Source organism: Pezoporus wallicus, unplaced genomic scaffold (genome assembly GCF_028554395.1).
Source record: "Pezoporus wallicus isolate ANWC-B61680 ecotype Strahan unplaced genomic scaffold, APGP_CSIRO_Pwel_v1 scaffold_7107, whole genome shotgun sequence".
NCBI lineage: Eukaryota > Metazoa > Chordata > Aves > Psittaciformes > Psittacidae > Pezoporus > Pezoporus wallicus.
In genome coordinates, this window is record NW_026642114.1 from 1556964 (window position 1) to 1580450 (window position 23487).

The window sequence follows — 23487 nt, forward strand, 5'->3', positions numbered from 1 at the left end:
TGGATTCTTCCCTACCCGTGTGCTCAGAGAAGTGTGGAAAGGGGAGAACATATCTCCTCAAAGGGTGCCACTGTTTTGAAGCAGACTCCTGGCCAAAGAGGTCCCCCACCAAGATAAGTCCTGACATTCCGGATGTAAACACAGTGATGACCACAACAGGAGCTTTTGGGGTGCAGGTATAGAACAGGCTAGGCAAGCTATCCCCTTTGAGACCAGACACCCCTAAATGGGTTGGAAAGAGGATTGATGACAATACTGGAGAATATTAAGTGGGATGATCAAGAAGTAATATCAAGGTTTGGAGTCTATAAGCAGCATCTTGGCAGAGCTGCATGTGCACCAACTTGGGGTGTCTGAAGGGGAGAAGATGGCTTCAAAATTTTTATACATGAACTCAGTGCAAAAAGAAAGCAAGACAATGATCTTCCACACACCCTTCCTGGCAAGGGTTTTTTTTTAGCATACCCAGCACACATTAAACACTGTCTTTCATACTGAGATTCTCCACACAATGAAGAAGGAATGGATTTCTGTGTAAGGAAGTGTTTGCATCAGTACCCAAGAAGGACCACACAAGAGCTGTTTTATTCTCACACATGGGCTGCACATACTGCTGCTTCTCAGAGCAGGGATCTTAAAGCATTTTGAGCAGTACAGCAGTGCCCACAAACCACATCCCCATGAAGCAAAGCACAGGCAGGCACATGGAACGTCATTCATCTGAACAGGATGGCTCCTAGGGGCTGGTCCAAGCACAGGCACATCCTTGATGGGAGAGCTGACCCTCTGTCCTGTGACTGGGCAGAGATGTGACCTACAGCTATGGCCCAGAGTGACCTGTAAAACCACCAGGCACTGATGGCTCAATCGTGGTACTCTGAGAGGACCTTGTGAGTGATAGAGGAGGAAATCTGGGGGACATGTGTAGTCTTCCTGTGGTTACAAAATAAGCACTGGGCCATACAAGGCTGACAGAGCACCAGAATAGCAAGTGATGTGAGAACTGATTCAGGAATAGGTGATGTCAATGTCTGTGGAGCATTCACCTGACCCCTGGCCATCTCAAGGGCTACTTTTCGGGGACAGAAGTGATGCCTTGGCTCACTTTTGCATGACTGATAGAAGCAGAAGGGGTGAAGAAAGGCAGAGATACCCCCAAAAAGTGGAGCAGGCTGCCAGGACACAATCCCAGAAAGACATGGTTACAAGACCTGCTCTCCCAGCATAAGGACAGAGCTTGCTGAACTTCCAAGGGAAGTCAATGCCCCTTTCTTAGCCCACCTGAGGATAGCCTAGTGGGTATTCTTCCATACCATGCTGTACCACTGTGTTGCATCCTTTCCTCAGACCCATCTCTTCCAGAGCAGGCTGTCCACCACTCCATAAACACATCTGTGGTTGTTTCTACAAATCATCATCACATGGATAGGGGTGTGGGCTCCAGGGAGGTAAAACCTGTGCATTGTGATGTGCAGGGCAGGCTCACCAAACAGAAAGGTGGGCAGGTTGGGTTGGCATTTGGGGATCTGGACCATGGTGGAAAGATGCAACAACCATGTGGGTTTTCTTGCTTCATCAGCTGCCTTTTGGGAATTGTTGCAGGGCAGTAGGAATCCCTGAAAATCTCATGTCCTTGAAGTACCCAGTGCAGAGGGAGGAGAAGATGAAGGTAACACAAGGAAGAGATAGGGACATGACAGCAGAAGCTGGTCTCACTCTCTTTGCCTCCACTTCTCCTTCTCCACCTTCACTGCTCTGGGCAGAATCATCGGAAAAAGTCCCACAGAGCTCGTTCTTCCTAGGAAGAACTACAGGTACCTTTCTGAGTACCAAGTGATCCAGCTTAGGAGAGCAGCATTTGCCAGTGAAGCCCTGTGGTCAATTGAAAAGACCAGCAATTCTCCCTGAAGGTATCCTCTGTTTGCAAGGACCTGAGCAAACGTCCTCAGCAAAGCCACTATCCTTTGCCAGAGATGGGACAGACAGAAGTGGAAAGACTGCAAGGAGCCCCTCCTTGAACAGATGAGTCATCTGAGATTCTTGCAAGAAGTCTCCTATCCCTAAATACCTCTTCATTAATGAGATGACTGAGAATCCAGACCTTGTTTTGTTTGGCTTTACTTCCGGTGGTCTACTTCAAGATTTCAAATGTGTGCATCATTCCCACATCCCTCCAGCTGTGGAGGGAGACAGACCCATTTTAGGGATGCTGGCTGGAAGAAGCATTACTGATATGACAAGAAGGATGTGGTGGTTACACCATGCCACACCAAGGAGCCCTATTCCTTTGCAGAACCAAGATTAAGAGCTGAGGGCATCTGAGCTTCCCTTGTACATGTCCTCAGATACTGTGAGGGAAGCAGAAGGAAGAACAAGCTTTGCAGTTCATCCTTTCATGCCACAGACACTTAGGTGTCATGGCACTTCAGAGAAGGCAGCAGGCACAGGATTTTGCCCAACAGTTGCCCCGGGATAAAATTAATATCCCCAACGAACCAAATGTGCAAGTCAGAGATACACAAGGACACCAAGTCACTGCTGTGCACTCACGGCCAGCAGCTTGGCTCATGCAGAGTGAGAGAACCCTTTAGGCTCCAGAGATATGACCAGGTCCCACCACCTCCCAGGCAGGTCTGACAAGCTAAGGACAAGGCTAGCAAGAGTCCTGTTCCCCAGAGATATGGTCATATGTCCTCCAAGAACCACACTTGAGTAAGGGTCTGTTTGGTACTGGTACTCTACCAGGGAGAGGAGTCACTCTGGCCTCCCCCCAGTCCTCACTCCCTAAAACAATGACAAAATCCCAAACAAGCCTTTGTTTCCCCCTTTCCTCCCTAGGAGCAAAGCACATCTAAGCTCCCCTGCTCAGAACTCCTGCTTCCACGTGAAGGTACTTTGAAAAGCCAAGCAGGGATGGTGGCATTTTGGCCTGGCACCCTTTGAGGCTCTCTGCATGGATGGAGCTGGGGCAAGGGGCTGGCTGGGGGATGCAATTTGTTGAAACCCACCCTGGGAGGCTCTGAGCCCCCCTGGCCCCACTCATGCCTCCCCTTGAGGGGGACAGCTGCTGGCTCTGGGAGGCCGCGGACCTCTTTAAACTCGAAGGAAAGCAACATCAGGGTTCCCTCAGGAGGCGCGGTGGTGGTGGAGCAGGGGGAAGGAGGGGTGGATGGTGCGTCCCGTGGCCAGGTTGTGGCAGAGGACTGGGAGGCAAACCTTGCACGCCACCCTGTAGGGGCAGTTCTCTCCTAGGCCCAGAGGAGGCGAGATCACCCGTACTAATTTGTACATATCCTTATACGGGATCCTGCCGCTGCAAAGGAAGCACAGGTGGGTTAATAGGACACTGAGAGGGTGGAGGGGAGGATGGAAAGCCTAACCAGGGGCTGCTGGGGCCATCTGTGGAGCAAGACCCTGGGGGGGTCCATGGCTCTTCTCCTTCCGGTTCAGTCAGGCCCAGAGAGGGGAAAGCTGTGAGAATCAGCTACTGCCTTCTCCACTATGAGTCAGCTCATACATCCTCACAGTGACCCATCTTGACCCTGTGGAGATGAACAATTTTTGGCAGTGAACACCACCCCATCGCCCTTTCTCACTGTGCCTCTGGCTGCCTACATTTGGTACGAGAGGGCTGGGATTTTAGATGGGGTGATCCTGCCGTTTGGTTTGGTTCGAGTCACCACAAGCACTTTTGGTGGAGTTGTGTCCTACCACACACCAGAAAACCTGCACTTTCTTGGCCAGTTCTTTGGTCCTCACAAGGTCCCAGGGAGATTGGAAGCTGAGTCACTTGTATCTGTAGTATCTGGGGAACCTGGCACAGGGAGACATAATGTGACCAGCTGGTGAGCAGTGGCTGTGGCACTAGCACCTACGTCTCTCATGGTCCGGTCCTGTGCTCCGACCACCAGATCATGCTCTGCCAAAGCTACACATTATTGGAAGCAAACCCTCCCATACACACACCCCTTCTCTTGCCCACAGAAGCACATCTCCCCAGAGCAGGGTGCAATCATCGCAGGATACAACCCATATCCCTCCTGCTCCAGCTGAAATAACAAAACGGTCAAGGCAGAGAGCTGGCAGGACCATGCAGGGACCATCAGATGCTCTGCTCCACACTCTGCTCCAGACCAGAGCCCTTTGGGAAGCAGGACCATGTGGGGTGGAAGTGCTGAGGTGCAGCATGCTGCAGCCTCCTGGGCATCCTTAGACAAGCCTGGAGGGAAATCACGCAAGGAGGCAAAGAAGAGCGTTCCTGTCTACTGAGCACCTTTGTTTCTGGTTTCTCCTTGCTTTTCTCCATCCCCTCTCCATCACTGGCCAAAGCTAACCCAACCAGCCAGGTAAAATCCATCCCTAAGCCTCCTTGGTGTTGGGCAGCTTCTTTGTGAGACCTTCATGTGATGGTCTAGGTGTCAGAATGCAGAATTGCTGCCCCACTCAAGTAGAGGGACCTATTCGGATGTACTCACCCATTCCTCATCCAGCAACTGGGGCTAGGGCTGCCTCCAGGGGCCCAGCACCACGAGTTCCTGTGCACATCCCCTAACCACTGGCCACATATCATGACAAAAGTGCATGGCTTGCTCAGAAATCAGAAGAGTGCATGGCATCAATAGAACAGGTCAGGTATGTTTTCCGAGTGACTGTCCTGGAGACGCAGGCCACCAACACATGGGGTGAGAGTGAATGAAGTACATGGTGTGAAGAAATCCTTCCCAAAAGCTGCAGGTGTGGAGCAGCTGGGTGTTTCACTGCTTTCACCTCCTCTCCCTTCTCCAGTTGTCCATCAGGACATCTACTCACCCATGCTGACCTCTCCCCCTTGTACAGGGCATATTCACCCACTAACAAGCAAACCCATCTGCCCACAGAGGCCTTGCACAGCAGCAAGAGTGCTGGAGGAGGCATGCAGGGAGGAACCTGGCCAGCACTGGGCTACACAGGGTTGGACACAAATGGTGGAGGAAACTGTGCCAGGATCTGCTGATATCAGACATGAAAAAAAAATATCTTGGCTGGAGCTGGTCTCTCGAGGTGCAGGACATTAGCAGTGGAGGTGAAGAGTTTCCAAAGGGAGTGTGTGTGGCTGCCAAGAGCTCTCAAGCTTAGATTGCTCATGCTCCTTAGCACAGCAGTAGTGGGTCATGGGGTCCAGAGGCTGTCTCTGGGTTGTGAGAATGAGGAAGGGGCTATAAAAGTTCTGGGACTGAGTGGAGGGCATACATGCTCCTAAAGTTGCCAAGGGCTCCCCACTGCCTTAGGAATGCTCCAGACCACCTTAGGAGGAGTAACAGAGAGCAAGTTCTCTGCAGCAGCAGTGGTAGCAGAGCTAAAGCCTGGCCACTCAGGGTATGTACAGCTGTTATAAACCTGTCCCATTGCTGGGAAAAGGCTGCTGACTGCAAATGCATGTTTGCTGGGGTCCTCATCAGCAAAGGCACAAAACAAAATCTTCTCACCTCTAAGGGGCAAGCAGGCTGGCCAGTGTGGAAACGCAAGTCCCCAAACCCAAACATGCTCGAAACAAGGTCCTCAGGGCTGACAACAAATCACACTAAGCCCTGCTTTGGTGGGGAGCTGTGGGTGTTGGGGACCAAGCGATGGAACTGGTCTCAGAGCAGAGGCACCCAGCTGGTGCACAGGGACTGGGAAGGAGGCTGGGAGGAGAGGAAGAGCAGGAACCTCCAGCACTCAGGATAAATACTATGGCAAAACCGTGAACATTATCTAAGACACCTCTGCCACCAGGCACTGTAGGAACCAGGTGCTGCCCTTGTAAGGACCACAGGCGAGAGCAGCCCTTCCCTAACCATCCCAGGCATCGCAGCTGGTTTCCAGTAGTAGAAGACTGAGACACCCATTTAAAACCAGCTCTAAGAGGCTGCTTGGGAGAGAAGGACCTGACTACATACCATGCTGCTCTGTCATACTCTGCCCAGATCCGGACAAACTCATCTAAATGGTGAGGTCCCAGGATAGAGGAATCCCGAGTCAGGTATTCAAAATTGTCCATGATGACTGCCACGAACAGGTTGAGCATCTGAGTAAAAAAGGAAAATGACAAAAAGGAAAGCGGGGGGAGAGGGAGCAGAGAAGGGGAGAGGGAAGGAAGAGTTAATTGTGGGAAGATGACTCTGGGTGCAGGTTCAGGTGTTGATGAAGGGGACCCCTAGGGCTCTCAGGGGGAGGAACTCACCAGGAAAGAGCAGAAGAAAATGAAGGAGACAAAGTAAACATAAGCCAGGTCAGTGCCGCAGCGTTCATTCTCGTTCTGCCCAGATGTCGCCGTTGTGTCTGGCTCACAGCCTTTGCCTTCCAGGCAGGACAGCATGATCTCCTGCCATGCCTCTCCCGTGGCACTCCTGTGCCCAACACAACCATGCTCAGCAGCTTGTGATGGCACAAGATGGAGCTAGAGCAGGATGCCCCAGGCAGAAACCACACAAGGAGCTAGGCAACCTCCTGCCCAAATTAAACACATCTCTGGCACGCAGAGGAGAGAGGCACTGGGTCAGCAGCAACTAAGCTGGACCCACAGGAGTGCACCCATGCCAGGGTGTAGCTCCAGGCACATGGGGCTGACTCCCCCCCCAGCCAGATGATCCAAAACCCAGAGAGACAGACATCCTTTTTGGGGCAGGATGGAGAGGAGGTGGGAGGGGAAGGGGCTCCTGAGCTCTTGCAACTGTGTGCTTGCCCAGCTGGTCTCCAGTATCAAAAGCTGACCTCTACCAAACAGCCTGCAATGAGAACCTGTCCAGCCTGGTTCCTAGCACACTTCCACCCAAAAACACTACACCAAAGGAGCCTGATGGTTGCTTACCTGAAGAGGAGCATCAGGGAGCCCAGGAAGCTGCGGAAGTTGTTGTGCCGGTTAATGTGGCTTTCTTCATCTAGTTTGATATTGCCGAAAACCTACAGGAGGGAGAAAAAGGGCTCAGCTCTTCAGGCAAGAACTCATTGGCTGGGGAAGTGGCTGCGCATTTACCTCCCTCATGGGCACACAGCCCTGTACCGCAGGGACCAATCCTGCCCAAGGTCCACCACCCTCAGCACAGCTGGCCCCCAGAGCAGTCAACATCCACCCTCTGCACAATCCGTCATGGAAAAGCACCCCAGCAAACACACTGGTGCACAGCCAGCACACTGAGGAGCTGGCGCTATGCAGCCATTGGGGAAAGAGAATCTCCTTTCCTCAGCAGAGATTTGTGGTAGGCGGCAAAGGCTGCAAGAGGCCAAGCTGCCATGGAAACAGGAGCACAGAGGACCTGGGATCAATAGAGCCCAAGTGCTTGACATCCATCCCTCTGCCATGTTACGGGCATCGTCTGAGCACTGCACAGCACCCACTAGTCTTCAACATGCTGGAGGCGCAGGGACGAATCGCACTACCCTGGTAGGTGCTGGGCCATGGTCCTGGAATCTCCCAGGAGCTTTTCCCTTTGTGGGTAAATAGTCTGTGGTGCTGGGGTTGGGCACAGCAATGCAGGGTAGGGAAGGGCTCAGTGAGATAGGGACAAACCAACCACTAACCCACCATGGACAGCCAGACACCTGGAACTACCATTCCCAAGGCGAAAAGAGGCAACAAAGCCCCAGATGTGGACAATACCCTAATAATGACCCACAGCCAAGGCCATGATAAGACATTACAAATGTTCGTAAAGTGCCTCAAATAGGAAAAAATGTGCTGTTATTACTGTTAAATATTTATTCCACTTTCTGTGAACCTAAAAATATACCAAGTACGGAGTATTTTTTCCCTGTACAGGTTTTTTGGAATGTGTAATTGTAGAATATTTTCTGCCTCCAGCTATTTTGCTCAAATAACACCCACAGACTTTACTGCTTGGGGATTTGTTCACAATGGTGTTAAGAAAAAAAAATAAAAAAATCAGATACTACCACCCGGCAGGGAAGGGGCTGAGTCAGATTGTGGTTGTTTAGCATAGAGAACACCTGGAGCCAGTGCCAACATGAGAGCAGCGACAACCTGCCACAGGATTCTCAGGGCAGGAGAGATGGCGTGGAAGAGACTGAATACCAGCACTGCCAAGCACCCTCTGTGGGGTTTGCTGCGCTGTGCTCTGCCTCCCCAGAATCTGCCTGTCCTTGCGGTGCTCATCAGGCAACGGTGCTGGATACTGCAGCAGCTCACTCATCAGGCAGCACCAGATCCCAAGCGTTCACTGTTGAAGATGCTTTGTCAGATCTTCAGCGTGGGATTTAGTCATCACAGAACTGAGCCAGCCCCGCAGCACGTGTGGGGCTGAGGGTTTTAGCTCACGTGCTTCTTATTTACCATCTGGTGCCTGGAAAGCTTACATCTTTCCATGCTCTGATGACCTCCTGCTACCTGTTAGGCCATCATGGGTCTATAAACAAAGGAGCCCAAGAAGACCATCAGTGGCACGGCTACAACATAAACCCTGAGCAGAGGGACAAGGTGAATGGTGGGCTGCTAAGATCACTTCCGTGACCCAGCCATTTGGATGGGAAAGGCAGAACGCTGCTCACCAGGTCCCTCAGGCATGAAATCAGTCTCTGGGGACTCCCAGGGAGTTGGAAATAGCGATTAATTTCTAAATGAAGGGGTGGAAATTTGAAAGCAGCTGCAACACAGGATGCCCAGCTGAGCCTCCAAGACCGCATCTCCAAGGGTAAGAGTTGCAAAGGCAGCCATGGGGCTTGACTGAACTCAATCAACTGCCAACTGTGGCAGCTTCTCCAGGGCACATGGCTCTGCAGCTCCCAGAAAAGCTATTCCACCCTCAGGACCTTCCTGGACACAGTGACCAAGTGAAGCAACAGGCAGGCACAAGGCTACCTGCTGTACATAACTCTGAGGACATGGTGGTCCAGCCTGTCCGCGCCAGAGGGATGCACACCGAGATGTCTGTGCTCACCTGCATCCCAATGATTGCATAGATGAAGAAAAGCATGGCAATCAAGAGGCAGACGTAGGGGAGGGCCTGCAAGAAAAGCAGATGAGTGATCTCATTTAGCACAGGTCCAGCTCCAGAGGAGTACAAAGCACACAGTGAGGAGGTAAGCTGTGCTCATCCATCTCTCCTACAAGCCAACAAGTCATCAAGAGCTTGGGAACAGCCTGCATTTGGGAGCAGCACCCCAGCACTGTGGCCTGGGATGAGACCAGGACATGTGTGGGACTTACCTTGAAGGACTGCACAAATGTCCAGAGCAGGATGCGGATGGTGTAACCCTGGCGCAGCAACTTGATGAGCCGAGCAGCCCGGAAAAGCTTCAGAAAGCTCATGTTGAAGCTGCTGGTGTTCACCAGCTGGGAGGAGATGAGAGTCAGAGGGAGGTGGGACCCCCCCCACCCTGCAGCAGTATACCCCACTGCTCCCAGCCCCTGCTTCACCTTGGTGTCTGTCAGGATGATCTCTGTAATGCTGCCAATGACAGTGATGAAGTCAAAGATGTTCCAGGTGTCCCGAAAATAATTCTGCAGAAGGAAGGAAAGAGGGAACACAGATTTGAGCTCAGGGATGGCAAGTCTGAAGGATGCTGGGCCACAGACCAAGGCTGCTCACAGACAATGGCAGCAGCAGCAGAGACCTGGCTGCCCATTTGTACGCCACCAGTCTGGAGCACCTTCCTGCGTCTGAGATGGTGGCAGACCCAAGAGTGTCTGCGGCGAGCATCTTCTCCTAGGAAATGACTCACATATCCAACAGGTCAGCCCGGTGCAAGGGAGTGGGAAAAGCAGCCACAGCCAGCCCCGGTTAGGCTGCAACTGCTCATCAAGCTGACTCTCACAGCCATGAGGCTGCTTTGCCCTCTTCAAGGGCACCCAGACCCACCTCAGCCCCTGCTGGTTTTGCAGCAGTTGGTGCAACACCAGACTTGACCATGGCTGGTGCTGCTAGCAGTAAGGAACTAGAAACCCTCCTGCTACAGGACCTCACTTCCCAGTATGCATTACAAACAGGAAAGAAAATATAACAGAGCAAATCCAACAGTTGCTCATAAGCCACAGAGTAGCTGAAGAAAAGGCAGTCCATGGCTTCAAGTCTTAAATGAGTAACTGGGGACTTGAAGACTGAATGAGGCAGGGAGGTCTAACTGCTGGTCACATCTGGTCCAATTGATACGCCCAAGGAGAGCAATGCACTAGCATCTCATGGCTCCTGGGGTTAAGGGACTGCAGCCCCCAGCATAATTGCAGCAGCAGTCGGCTTTAGCAGAGCAGCTGCACAAAACATACTCCGGGTCCAGGCACTAGAGTACTGCAGAAACAAGGCAAAAAGCAAAGCAATGGTGTGGCTTCCCCCACCAGCATCCAGCAGTGAGAAATTTAGCGAGAACCAAAGAAGTGATTCCAGCCTAAAAGCAGCTCTCAGGCTGGGACCCAAAATAAATAGCAACAACCCCACATTATTAACACCTTCCCTCTGTGATGTGTGTGCTGCCAAAGTCCAAATTAGTACCCTCATCAAGAACAGGAGCAGCCACTCACCAGGAAGCCAAAAGCTATGATCTTGAGGACACACTCTAAGGAGAACACCATGGTGAATGCGATGTTCAGGTACTTCAGGGCCAGCTCATACGTGTATGGAGCAGAGTAGTACTGATGGAAAGAGAGAGACATTGATAGCTAGGAGGGGGCCTGCCAGCCTTTTGGCTAGACTGTCCCAGGGAAGACCTGTGGTGGACCATATATATTCCTTGGCTCAAGACTATCTCATCCTTCCCCTCTCCACACCTCTCTCAGGCCAGCTGCCACTCCTTCTCAGAAGGAAGCATGGAGTAAATCCAGATCTTTCTGCAGTAGTTAAGAAGTCCAGATCATTTGTGTCATCTTGTTTAGGGAACATCTTGCCTCCAGTTTGGGGCATGTGGTGTTTCAAGTGACTATGCCAAGGAATACATGCTTAGACTTTGCCTCTAAACATCTCCTAGAAACAACCAAAATACCCCCCAGTCCCATCCTCCTTCTCCCCACTGCCCCAGACAGGACAGGCTTACTCTGACCAGCTCACCTTCATCATCAGCACCACAGTGTTCAACGCTATCATGGCCATGATGGTGTACTCAAAGGATGGGGAGACCACAAAGTGCCAGACCCGGTACTGGAAGGTGTGCCGGTTCTGGGGCATGTACCGTGTGAGGGGTTTGGCACTGATGGCAAAGTCAATACAGGCTCTCTGGAATAAAACAACATGCATCAGACCCTGGCCAATCGTAACATGGGCGACAGCAGCTGCCACACTTTTTTCCTTCATGGGCTGGGCAGGCAGGTGACTCACAAGTTTCTTACACCTTTTCAACATCTAGGGAGCTCCAAGCTCCGAAATTGCAGAAACCCCATGGAAACATCCCCTTTCCCCCTCCCCAGACCATACCTCATTCTTCTCCAGACTGCATTCCTCCATCATTTTGTCTCCCTGCTCTTGGAATGTAATGATGATGAGAGCCACAAAAATGTTGACGAAGAAGAAAGGGAAGACCACAAAATAGACGACATAAAAAATGGACATCTCCATGCGGTTGCTGCGACTGGGCCCACGGTCCTCCTCCGTCACATCCACTGAATGCTGCAGCACCCTGTGGGCAGACAGGTGAGGAAAAGCAACCAGAGATATGCCCATGTGGCACTTCTCACGGGACCCCCTTTGTACCGACAGTTCTGTTTGTTCACACTTGTAACAACGACAAGATAAAGCTCTGCTTTAATCTACTTTATAAGGATGACTCTTGTAAGTGGCTACAGCTTGCTTTATGGTGCTTTGTTTGTGCCTCTGATGGAAAATGGATTTGCCTGTGCTCTATACAGTGAGAAAAAAAGTTGCCCAAGCTCACATGAGCATGGAGAGAGGTGTAGTCCTACGGTCATCTCCAAAATTGATCTAAAATATTGCTCAGAGCCACACAGGATAAGGAATTACCCATCATTGACTCCCCAAGGAAGAAGCTAACCCCTCCACAGTCCCAGCCTCATATGGGGGCTAGAAGTTCTTTTGTCCTGACGCAATTTCTCACCGTCCCTCTCCTCCTCCCTGACCAGCATTTCCTCTCTCAATCCTGCCTGAATGTAGCCAGTTATTAACCCAACCACCCCATTCAAGGGGTCAGGTGAAGCAGAATACTCACTGGGGCCAACCCTCGCCAGTGGAGACTGTGAAGAGAGTGAGCAAAGCCCAGATTATATTGTCATAGTGAAACTCATGGCGCTTCCATTCCCGGCACTTCACCTCCATCTTGTTCTTCTCATGGTCCACATAGTTCCCTCTGCAAGGTTGGGAGAGAGCAATGACCTTGCTTTTTAAGCTGCCAGACTATGAGACAATGGCTTCACACCCTGGGGCAGTGTGTGTGCACAGTGAGGGGGCACCTCTGTTCCTGCAAGGCTGGAGGGAAAAATGGGGAGAGGCTGGATAACAACCTGGGCAAAAGCAAATGGGAAAACAGAAGGCAGAAAAAGAACAGGAGCAAAATACAGGGCTCTGCATCTCGCATCCCATGCAAGGATGCACAGTCCTGATACAGCACTGGGGACAGGGCTCAGCCCATGCTGTCCACCCCAAGAGACGATGGCCAAGAGTGAGTCATGACCAAGGACTTAACTGAGAACCATAGAAGACAGTACCCTGCCTTTACTAGAGGTGTCAGCGGCATCGGACCTACTGAACAGGGCACCTACATGCAGTCCTTTTCCGTGTCCTTAGAGCTGTCAGTGCAGTAGAAAAACTTCCCCTTGAAGAGCTGGACAGCAATGACAGCAAAGATGAACATGAAGAGCTTGTAGACGATGAGGATATTGAAGACATTCTTGAGAGAAGTCACGACGCAGTCAAAGACAGCCTGAAGGAGAGGGCATAACTCACCTTGGGGAACTCACAGTCTTTGCAAATCGCACGACCAAAACCAAATCTCTTTACAAAGAGATTTTCCACTATCATGTGGAAAAACATCTTTCACTTGTGGTGGGGAAAGGAGAAAAGAGCTGGGACTTCTCACAGGCAAAAAGCTATTTCAATAACAAGTTTAACACCCAGAGTACCCCCAGCACACACGTAGACACCACACAGCCCCTGAGACAGAAGCAGATGAATATTTATATCCTCAATGTTCTCTGCAACCAGGGTAGGAGACGGGATTATTCCAATTATGCAATTAGCAGAACTGTAGATCAATTAGTAAACACTTCATTGTTTCACATCATCCCACATAACAAGACAGAGCAAATACCTCTGCCTACAATAGCAGCACCTCCCCAGGCTGTGTTCTCAGGCCTAGTTCCCACAGAACTCTAAGGAAGAGAGGAATGTCCTTATCCCTGCTTTGTGGTGGAAACAGAGGTGTCCAGAAATGAACTGGCATGGGCTGAATCCATCCACTGATCAGGAAGAAATCCGGGGTCAAAACCCAAGTCTCTGGGGTGCCACCCTGGGTCTCATGCATCAGCCAAATAACCTCTTGTAAGAAAAAAGATAGGGCTTCCTTGGTCTCTTTCTCCTTTCTGGTTCTATACTCTATCAGCTAAGGTAGAGAAATCCATAATCCTACTGTTGCTGCATAAAAAAAAAATCTCTATTGAGATGGGAAATCCCCCTCCAGTGCAACACCATGACAGCACAGCACACACAATCCAAAGGTGTTTGCAAGATGCTTTGTAAAGAGATTTGAGCTATCGCAAAGCCAGGGCAGCTTATTTTATCAGGGGAGTACCTGGCCTTTGCTGCCTCATGTCCACTCCAGCCCCAGTTTCCCTGGCAAAAGAACTAACTCTGACACCTTACAGGGATACAGGCTTGCTTTTAATAACTCATTGTACCTTCAGATATGAAGCAGCCTGAAGGATGTTGTGCTTGAAAATGGGGCTCTGAAAACAGCAAATGCTTCGAAAACTACTTGCTCATTGCTCACGAGCAAATCAGTGTGAATGGTCCGTGCACCCACAGGTCCATGCTGAAGAAGACAGATGTAAGACAGGAGATAGGGACCATTACCTTCAGCTTGGGCAGTCGCTTGATAGTTTTCAAAGGCCTCAAGACTCGTAGCACACGGAGAGACTTGATGGTCTTGATATCCCGGCCCTTGTTGGTCCTATCACATCAGAGGGAGGCACATGCACCCAAAAATGAAACAGAGAGACAATAATCTTGCAGCCCCAGATAGATTGTCTAGGGGCTACAAATGATGACAACTCCCCCACTGCCACTTCCTGCACACGTAAGGATGGGAACAGGGGACCCACAAACGTGCAACTGCTGAGTGCTCAGCCCATCTAGATGAGTCTACTTCAGCACACTCAGTGACAGCTGGCAGAGATGAAAAAGAAACAATTCTCTCCTCCTCAGAATTAGCACCTTTCCCTTTTGCTGGGGAGCAGCAACCTTAATAAATCCCCTCGTTGTGGGAAGCAGTGTGATGCCAGGTGTCCTTTCCCTGAGGAAAGGCATGCTGCCTCTCCCCACGTCGCTAAGCCATGCCGCTCAACAGGGCAAGGAGGTTTGCTTCCCGCTGCAGGTATGCGCCATTTGCACATGGGGCTTGCAGAAGGCCACCAACATTGCAAACTGTTTTCTACCATTACTACTGGTTGCAAGACATTCATAACGAAATGAGGGAAATGCACTCAACGGGTTGTACATGCAGGTGTCTCACAATATCTTTTTCATCCCAGTTTAAACCTGAGATTCATGGTCCTTACTTTCAGGTTAGAGTGCTACGGAAGCACCTGCTCTGTGCTTAGTTTGTTCACATAAATGCTGTCACTTACAGCTTTCTGCCTTATTCCATCAGTACTACATAACATGGTCAGCCTGGTGTTCTATCTCACACACATATAATACCTCAGCCCTCTCCTCCCTCTCCAGATCAGGGCTGTACTTGCCTCCACCCCAAGTCAGCTGAGGCAGAGCTTACCAGTAGGGTTATATAGAAAAGCCCCCTCGTGACCCTAATTTATTGAATAGGGTGATTAATCAGAACCACAATACCATTTTTAAACCTTGCCTTTTAACCAAAGCCCATGGGCTGGAACCCAGGGTGGAATAGAGAGGCCCTGGTGAAGATGACACAGTTTAGATCCACCAGGCACCCTCAAAAAACATCGATGAAATGACTTACAACAACAGATGCTCCAAATTACACAGCTCCTTTGAAAAGGCTAATGCAACAAGGAGCACAATATTGGGCATAATCATGAAGAGATGCAACCAAACCACTAATTCATAGTCCTCCCTAGGAGCACAGCCTCACAAATGCACAGGAAGCAATTGTACAAACAGGACTCACTTTGAGCCTTGCAGCTCCTGTTCTGCTCAGTAACACAGCCTGGGTAAATGCCTGGGGCATCTGACTCAGGGCTGGGGCAAGGATTTGAGTGCTCAGCTGGTGCAAGCTGCCATCAAGGACAATTAAACTGCAGTGCTTTAGATCTGACAAGGAGGGACCTCTTCAGACTTCAGAAAGCCTCCTGTGAAATTGGTTGCTGAGTCTACAACCAAGACTGAGCTCTCCCCAGACCCCTGCACTTGGCATGAACCACATCCCATGTGTCCCTGTGGTACTTCAGTGCTGGCAAAGCCTCCGCTAGGGCAGAGCGCTCTGCTCTGAGATGGACACCACTTTTTCTGTGCCCTGCTGCCCTGGGTGTGCTTCACACCATCTATGTGTACCACACAGACGTTGAAATCTGCAATGAAAGCACCTTCCTCTGAAGGCAAGGAATTGCATTGCTTGCAAAGAAAATCCCACCTGCACTCTCCCAGAACACATCGCCTTTAATGTATCCCAGGGCAATAGAGAGATGCATGCACAACAACGTACTCCAGCCTCTGCAAATGCAGCCCAGGTTTCAGACAGACACCCGCCTGCACCCATCTCCCCAGGGCAGCACCCCGCAGTGACGTGACTGGCATAGTTACCCCAAAGCATTCCTGTCGGCGATCCAGCCCGGCAGCCAGGAAACAGCACCAGAAGAGAGAAGGAAAAAGAAAGAGGAGAGAGAGAAGGTAAGAAAACCATAAGGGGAGCTGCAGGGGGATGACTGCAGTCTCTCAGGTGCAGGGACCCTGTAGCAGCCCTCGCTGCCCCATGTCTAGGTTGAAAGGCACGATGAGTAGACTACCCTGTATCCTCCAGGATAGGGCTTATATGCAAGGAGGGACTCACCCAGCAAGCCAGGAGCCCCCTGCCCACCCTGCTGGAGATTTTAGGAGAGGGGCACGTAGTGAAACCCCTGCTGCGAGAGGAACTGCAGAGAGTGGGACAGTGGGTTAACAGCAGGTAGGCACATGGCGCTACTCAGTCAGGAGTTAGGGAGAGACCTTGGGACTTGGCCCCAGCCAGCCAAAGGCAGGTGGGAACCTACCTGCAAGGCTACAGTAGTTCCCATTCAAACAGGCTAATTTCTGCTAAATCACCTCCATCAAGAAATCCACTGATTAAGAGCCTGAGATGCAGTGCAGCATCTCCTACAACCCAGCAGGTCATCTGCTTGGACAAGCGAAGGTGGTCTACAAGGTCCCTTGCTGGAAACCAACCTCTGTCTTTTCCTTGATCTGAGTCCCTGCCACCTGCATACAGTGCTCAGCACTGTCAGTAAAGCCTAAGAAGTAAAATGTTTCTTAAAAAACATAAAAGTAACCCAAAATTCTAGGTGTACGTTAGTGTAACAGATGGAAGGTGTGTTGAAAATGTGACAGTTTAACTTTGTAGCACTTCCATGATGTGATATCAGACCACTGTTCTGACTAGCCTCTCCCCAGATTATTCTGCAGTAGGCACAGGTCATTTTTGCTTCCAGACACTGGTGCTGACAGGCACAAGGAATTGCTGCTTGGCAAGGAAAGAAGCCCCTTTGCTGGGTACCTCTGTGTGGAGAAACACCTGCTCTTGCTCACCAGGTAAGAAAATGAGAGCTACACACTGATCACCCAACCTTTTCACCACTCAGCCTTTCCCACTGCTGCAACCCCACAGGCAGAGGCATCACTGCCTCTCGGCAGCTCTGCAAAGCTGCAAGTGAGCACCGCTCCTTTGCACAATGCCTATCAGACAGTGCCATGGGAGGCAAAAGTGAGCAGGGTCTTTAGTTATGGTTCTGGTTATTTCAACTAATTTAATTTTAACTCTTTGGAGATTTACGGTTTTATATTGGGCTTTTTATTTAGGCTGCATTTGGATTGACGTATTAGCTTTCCACATGGAGAGCTACAGATGAGCCAAGACAGTCTATTACCCAGGATGTATGGGCTCCGAGGAGGCAGTGGAGAAGCCACTATAGCACACGAAGGGATGGCTTTACAGAAGGACATCTGCTTATTGGTGATTTTGATGTGGCATCAATAGCCAGCAGATGATGGTGGTGCCACTGGATGAGCTAAGAGACCTCCTGCTCTGCCCACAGCTACCCAGGAGCCCTGTGGGAAAACCAAACTGCAGAGGGAGGCAAGAGGGGCAGAAAACGCAAACAGCACAGCATGTCCCAGCAACACTTCTACCAGGAAGTACTTCTACCCTGTCAACAGCTGCTCTCAACCACACAATCACTGCAGCCACCCTGTGGGCATTGTTTTGCCCACTGTGGTGGAGGTAAGGAGAGGGAGAGAAAGGACACTTACCCTCACCCCAGCCCCGTATCAAACTGCTCATGGAGGGAGAAGAAAAGGAGGTGATTCAAACATCACCACCAGTTCTCCTCTCAAAACCAAGAAGGGAGGAAAAGAAGGAGGGAGGGAGAGCAATGGGTTGGGACACATATAACTGTAGAACATCCTGCAGCTCTGCAGCAGCAATGGGCTGCCAAGGGGAGAGGCAGATGTTCTTACAAATGCTTTATAATGTATAAACCCATCAGAAATCACTGCAGCTCCTTTGTTCCCCTCACCCCCAAAGCCATGAGATCATCTCCAGCAGGAGCCACCATCGGATGTGGGGGAGGGGGACAATACTGCAGGTTTACATTATAAAGATCCCTCATCCCTGACTCAAGCAACTCGGTGTCTACCTGGCTATAGCTGCAAGAGTGAGCAGGCGACATAGATTCTTGCTGCATTGCCACAGCCAGTGGGGGTGCTCACCCTTAAGAATTCAGCTGCCCTGAGCCCAAAGGGACCTGTCCTTCCCTTGGGAGGCTGGGAACAGGTGGCAAGTGGAGCTAGAAAGGGCACAGCAGCTTTCCCACATGCTCAGCACTGGCACATGGGGATCCTGCCAGCCCCAGCAGCCACTCCAGGAATTGTGTTACCTTTGTGGGGTGGGGGCAAGAGAACAGTAAACTAACAGATTATGGTACTGTTAGCAGGGGTAAGGACATCCCATCCACCCAGAAGCAGGCTGAGCCATCAATCTATGGATCTCCAGCCATCAAAAAGTCTTGATGGAAGACTTTCCTTCCAGCCTTGGAAGGAAAATGCTCCCTTGTCCTCCTGAAATTCCCCAAACCACCCAGGGCATCTTAAGGCTGCTGATGCCCTCGGGCCCGCCCCCCCACCTTGGCATACTCTGAGGGGCTGTCCAGACAAAAGAAGGCTCAGCCAGACCCTGGAGATGCTGAATCTATCCTGGGTGGCTCAGAGCAACGTCCTCAGCTGTCAAACCTGCCCCATGGTCTTTCCCCATGCCAGGGTCTGCCGTCAGCCCCCCTTCTTTGCCCAGGGGCTGGTTCATACCTGTGCTGAGCAAGCTGAATTCTCCTATGCTCCTCCCAAGGAGACAGCAGTGGCAGAAAGCATCAGGAGAGGAAGTGGGTGAGGATGAGGAAGGCAAAAACAGTGAATCAGGGAAGGTGCAAGTGGGTAAGAGCAAAGGAAAGGAGCTGCCACCTGGCCTTGGGTGAGAAGGGAGGGATGGATTATGGGCTGTAATCCATCGAGTGACCTCAGAGCTTGGACTCAGCCACCCCAAGGGCCTCATACAGTACCTGAGCTGTGAACAAGGAGAGGTTTCCAATCCCTCTCACCAGCACTAACGTCACCGCAGTCAGTGTCAAAAGCACAAAGAGAGAACAACAGCACGACAAAGGAGCGTGAGCCTTTCCTCTCTTCTCCTCTCCCTCCACAGGCACTAATGAGGAACCACAGCCCTGGGGAAGAGAGGGTGTCCCTTATCTGCAAGCGTCACACTGGCACCCACTTTCTGGGTACCAGCACATTCTCCCTGCACTCTCACTGTACCTCCTGTCCAATCAGCAGCACAGAGTGGGGCAAAGCAGCATGAAATTCATCCCTGGATGCTCCTGCCCTCCATGGCATGGGCGCCAGAGACATTAAGCCACCCTGCAGAGGAAGACCTGCGGGTGCCACAAGCTTGGTACTGGTGCCAAACTGCAAGGCGATGCTCAGTGGGGACATACTACAGAGCAAGCACCCTGCCCTCACTATGATGCTGCAAAGGATGCAGGCACAAACCCCACTAGCTGCATCCCCATCCCTGCAGGTATCCAGGGCAATGCTCTCTCCCTAGAGCAGAGGAAAAGTCACCAGCTACATGGGACCATTTCCAGCACAAACATCTTTGGAGGGGAGCTCTACCTGACAGGACGCTGCTTTTTTTGTGCACCCCAGGAGGCATACCAGGTGTATAACTTTGCCACCCTCAGGTCTTTTTCCCTCTCTAACAGTCCCTTCTGCACTCTTTCAAGTCCACTTTCACCACCAACCTCCTAGCATCTCCACCTTGCCTTGCCTTGATCCCTGCCTGCTTGCTCACCAGCATTTGACAAACAAAGAGAAATACATCTCCGGAGCAGCCACGCACCACTGCCAGAAGCCGTCCCAGAAACAGAACAGAAAGGTGCAGAGAAATAAAAACAAAAATCAGGGTCTAGCAGCTGTAACACACAGTTGCATCTTCCTCCCACCCCAGGCAAGGGAAGGCAGGGAACTGACAACAACAGCCACTTACGCCAAGGCAAAAGCCACCAGCGCTCCCACCACAACGATGAAATCCAGGATGTTCCAGAGGTCTCGGAAATAGGAGCCATCCTGCAGGATCAAGCCCTGATCAATCATCTGGAGAGGAGAAACGTTGAGAAAAACAGGCAGGGAATAAGCAGCTTGGCCATGAGGTGGAAGCAGCTGCAGGCAGGACATGCTGAGGGACAGGGACATTGATGGGGAGCAGCAGACCTGTCCTCCCTGTACCTTGGGTATATATCAAAGAGCATCATATTCTGTAGGAGCCTGGAGGCTGATAAAACAGTGCTGAGCACTCTTGACTCCCACTGCTAAGTACCAGGCTTTAGGTCACCATCACAGAATCAACTAGGTTGGAAAAGACCTTTAAGATCATCAACCCCACCACTAAACCGTGTCACTGAGGGCAAACTGATCTCCCCTCAAAATCCCCCCTCATGGTTGCCCCTCATAATCTCCAGTCACAGCCACCTCTCGTCTGCCTCCTCATAGTTGCCCACACTATATAGCTGCTGCCCCTACCCCTCATGGCCACCCCTCACAGCCCATGGCTGCCCCTGCTCTTCCCTCATGAACAGCCCTCATGGCCACCCCTGATCTCGTCTCATGATCTCCCCTCATGGCTGCCCCTGCTCTCCCCTCCTGATCTCCCCTCACGGCTGCCCCTGCTACCCTCTCATGATCTCCCCTCACCCTCATGGCTGCCCCTGTTCTCCCTTCATGATTTCCCCTCACCCCTCATGGCCGCCTCTGCTCTCTCTTCATGATTTCCTCTCACCCTTCACAGCCACCCTTGCTCTCCCCTCATGATCTCCCCTCACCCTCATGGCTGCCCCTACTCTCCCCTCATGATCTCCCCTCACCCACATGGCTGCCCCTACTCTCCCCTCATCCACATGGCTGCCCCTACTCTCCCCTCATGATCTCCCCTCACCCACATGGCTGCCCCTACTCTCCCCTCATGCTCTCTCCTCACAGCTGCCCTTGCATTCCCCTCCCCATCTCCCCTCATCCCTCATGGCTGCCTCTCCTGTCCCCTCACCATCTCCCCTTCCCACTGACCGACACCCCTGACATGCCTCGGCAGTGGTGGGAACGGTGCGTGCATTCCCCACCCACTCATTGTGACTCCAAAATCATCCAAATTTAGGACCAGAACTTAAAACCTGAGCTATTTCCCACTTGCTGCATGGACTCGGCACCTCCAGCACAGCCAGCCTGCAAGGGCTCTTACCTTGATAACCATCTCGAAAGTGAAAACGCCGGTGAAGACATAGTCAAAATACCTCAGGACCTGCAGAGAGAGGGCACAGGTGCTCTGCAGCCACTGCCAGGCAAACAGGCTTGCTTGTGGCCACCCAGAACCCATCACCACCCCTCATCAGGGCCCGCTTGGCTCAGGTGCAGATGGAGGGTTGGCTTGTTTGCCCCATCCTAGCCTGTTCCCTAGGAGTTCAGGACAGCCATAAATCCAGCCTGTGTAGGTGGATGGGAAACATTTCCTGTGCATGGTGCAAGCAGCTCTGAAATCTGTGAGCCAAAACCATGCTCGCCTGTAACAGTGCCTGTGCGCATCAGCATCTCCCCAGTTTAAGCTACTTTACTGTCAACAAGGTGCCCTGGTCTGCTCCCCAGGCTCCAAACCCCAAGTGTGGGAAACTGAGAGCAATTTTCAGGGTTTATAAAGGAAGGTGATGGGAAAGAAGTCAGACCCCATGGCACTGTGCAGGTGCTGCCACTGACTCCCCTGATCCATGTCCCACATGTGCCCCACCATGGAAGCTAAAGTCCTACAGCACCTCTGCCTGCATTGCCTGCATGATAAGGGGAATGGGGGACGTTTGCAATCACTTTGTTGCGGTCGGAGTTGGTGAGGACAGGATCCTCTGCTGCAAGGGCAATGCTGCTGGCGGCGATCACCAGAAGGATGCACATCTCGAAGTAGCGCAAGTTCACGATGTAGTGGCAAGCCCTCCGCACCCTGCAGGGAGACAGCCTGACTTGTGAGCCTCTGGCATGGCCCATGTGCAAAATCCACCCCACATCACCGGCTTTCAGGGCAGGACAGGGCAGCAAAGTCTAAGGAGAAAAACAAGGGAGCCCAGGAGTGCCTTGGGCTTGATGACCTCTTTGCTTAGCTGTCCCAGCCCCAGAGGCAACCCATGGCCAGACAGGGATAGTGCCCGGGAAACTGGGGTGCTTACTCTTCCAGGCTGTTGGAGCCGGGCAAGAGCCACAGCGGAGCAGAAAACTGCAGGTAAATGTAGAAAGCGTTGAATAAAAATCACACCTAACAATCAGCAGCTGGGAGAGAAAACTAGGAGCATGGCTGGCACAGAGGGAGAGCTCTGGCAGGGCTTGGGGAGCACCATGGCTGACTGGGAGCTATTCAACCCCCTTCCCAAGGGGATTCCCTGCTTTCAGTGGTGTCTAGGGGCCTTCCCCTTGCAGGCCTCCCTGCCCACAAGCTCCTACAGTCCAAAAAAATGTCTCACGGGTTGGTGGTGCTGAAGATGAACATGGAGCTGTGTGGCACCATTGCTTTGCCCGTCTCACTTTTGTCCTTCTTCCGCTTCTTCTTCTCCATCTCCTCCTCATCCTCTTTGGTCTCAGCCTCCTTTAAGGGGCTGGCTTCACCATCTGTCTTGTTGCTAACTGCAAGAAAGCGAGAGCCTTTGCCCAGCCTTGTACCGAGACAGCACCCTGGGGTGTCACTGCCACCTGGGCACATGCAACCCCCCAGTTTCTGCTTTGCGTCCCCATGCCATTAGGGGAAGAGCAACCAGAAGGAAAGAAAAGACACAAGCTGCAAGGATGAAGCAGATGAAAGGAGTTTTAACAAGGCCAGCTTTCAGAGTGCTGTTTAATTAATAACACTGTTTAAAGCACTCACCTTGACAGCAAGGTTGCTGTTAAGGAGTTTGAGTGGCAGCAAGCTGGGTGGAGGCTGTGAATGTGTTAGGAAAAACAGGGGATGCATGTGCTTTGCCCAGGCAGAAAGGAAGAGGGAAGGAGGGATCAGGCAAACGGGTGGGTAACAAAGAGGTAAGAAAAGGAGAAGCTCCCCAGGAGATGGTGGCACATCAGCATTGTGCTGCAAAACTGGGGTGCTGGAGGGAGGTGCTGCAAGAAGCAGCAAGGAAAGCTCCCCAGTTGATGGATGTGGATAGGAAAAGCCATGCAAACAGCTTTCCATCCCTGCAGGGTCCCTGAGGGATGGGACAGGGACTCAGGAGAGAGAGATGGGTCCTCACTCTGTACCACAGTGGAGTCGTGGACATCAATCATGATGGCGGTGCTCTCCGTGGCCTTCTCAGTGGTGGGGGTGATGGAGGAGAGGTCGGGCTCACTCCGGCTGACAGTGCGGCTGGCCTCCAGCAGTGCTTGCTCACTGGTGTCCGGGCTGCTGCAGTCCTGCTCCATCAGGCTGCCCATCTTCCCCCGGGAGGGCTCAGGTGCCACCTGCAGGGGGGCCCCCGCCTCAGTGGTCCCAACCAACTCGGCATCACTGACAGAGACTCCATTTGTCCTGCAAGATGGATGTGGGAGAAAAAGAGGTGCACGAAGGTAAGGGGAGAAGATGATAAGA

At 51.7% G+C, this 23487-nt stretch overlaps 1 protein-coding gene across 11 annotated transcripts in view; it reads right to left on the reverse strand.

Moving 5' to 3' along the window:
- Positions 1–23487, reverse strand: part of CACNA1E (calcium voltage-gated channel subunit alpha1 E) — a 139060-nt gene that overhangs the window by 14258 nt on the left and 101315 nt on the right. For 4 of the 11 annotated variants that reach the window (XM_057427219.1, XM_057427216.1, XM_057427222.1 and 1 more), the window contains 18 exons: positions 23153–23427; positions 22394–22553; positions 21750–21879; positions 21133–21192; positions 19888–19994; positions 15906–15917; positions 13983–14079; positions 12674–12834; positions 12124–12261; positions 11376–11577; positions 11013–11177; positions 10490–10600; positions 9182–9475; positions 8913–8978; positions 6830–6921; positions 6203–6368; positions 5919–6046; positions 3217–3313 (listed from right to left, as the gene is read on the reverse strand). In XM_057427219.1, the coding sequence (XP_057283202.1) occupies positions 3217–3313; positions 5919–6046; positions 6203–6368; positions 6830–6921; positions 8913–8978; positions 9182–9475; positions 10490–10600; positions 11013–11177; positions 11376–11577; positions 12124–12261; positions 12674–12834; positions 13983–14079; positions 15906–15917; positions 19888–19994; positions 21133–21192; positions 21750–21879; positions 22394–22553; positions 23153–23427 (2461 nt within the window). The remainder of the gene's footprint in view (positions 1–3216; positions 3314–5918; positions 6047–6202; positions 6369–6829; positions 6922–8912; positions 8979–9181; positions 9476–10489; positions 10601–11012; positions 11178–11375; positions 11578–12123; positions 12262–12673; positions 12835–13982; positions 14080–15905; positions 15918–19887; positions 19995–21132; positions 21193–21749; positions 21880–22393; positions 22554–23152; positions 23428–23487) is intronic. The other 7 variants (XM_057427224.1, XM_057427217.1, XM_057427225.1 and 4 more) reach the window with 5 other exon arrangements.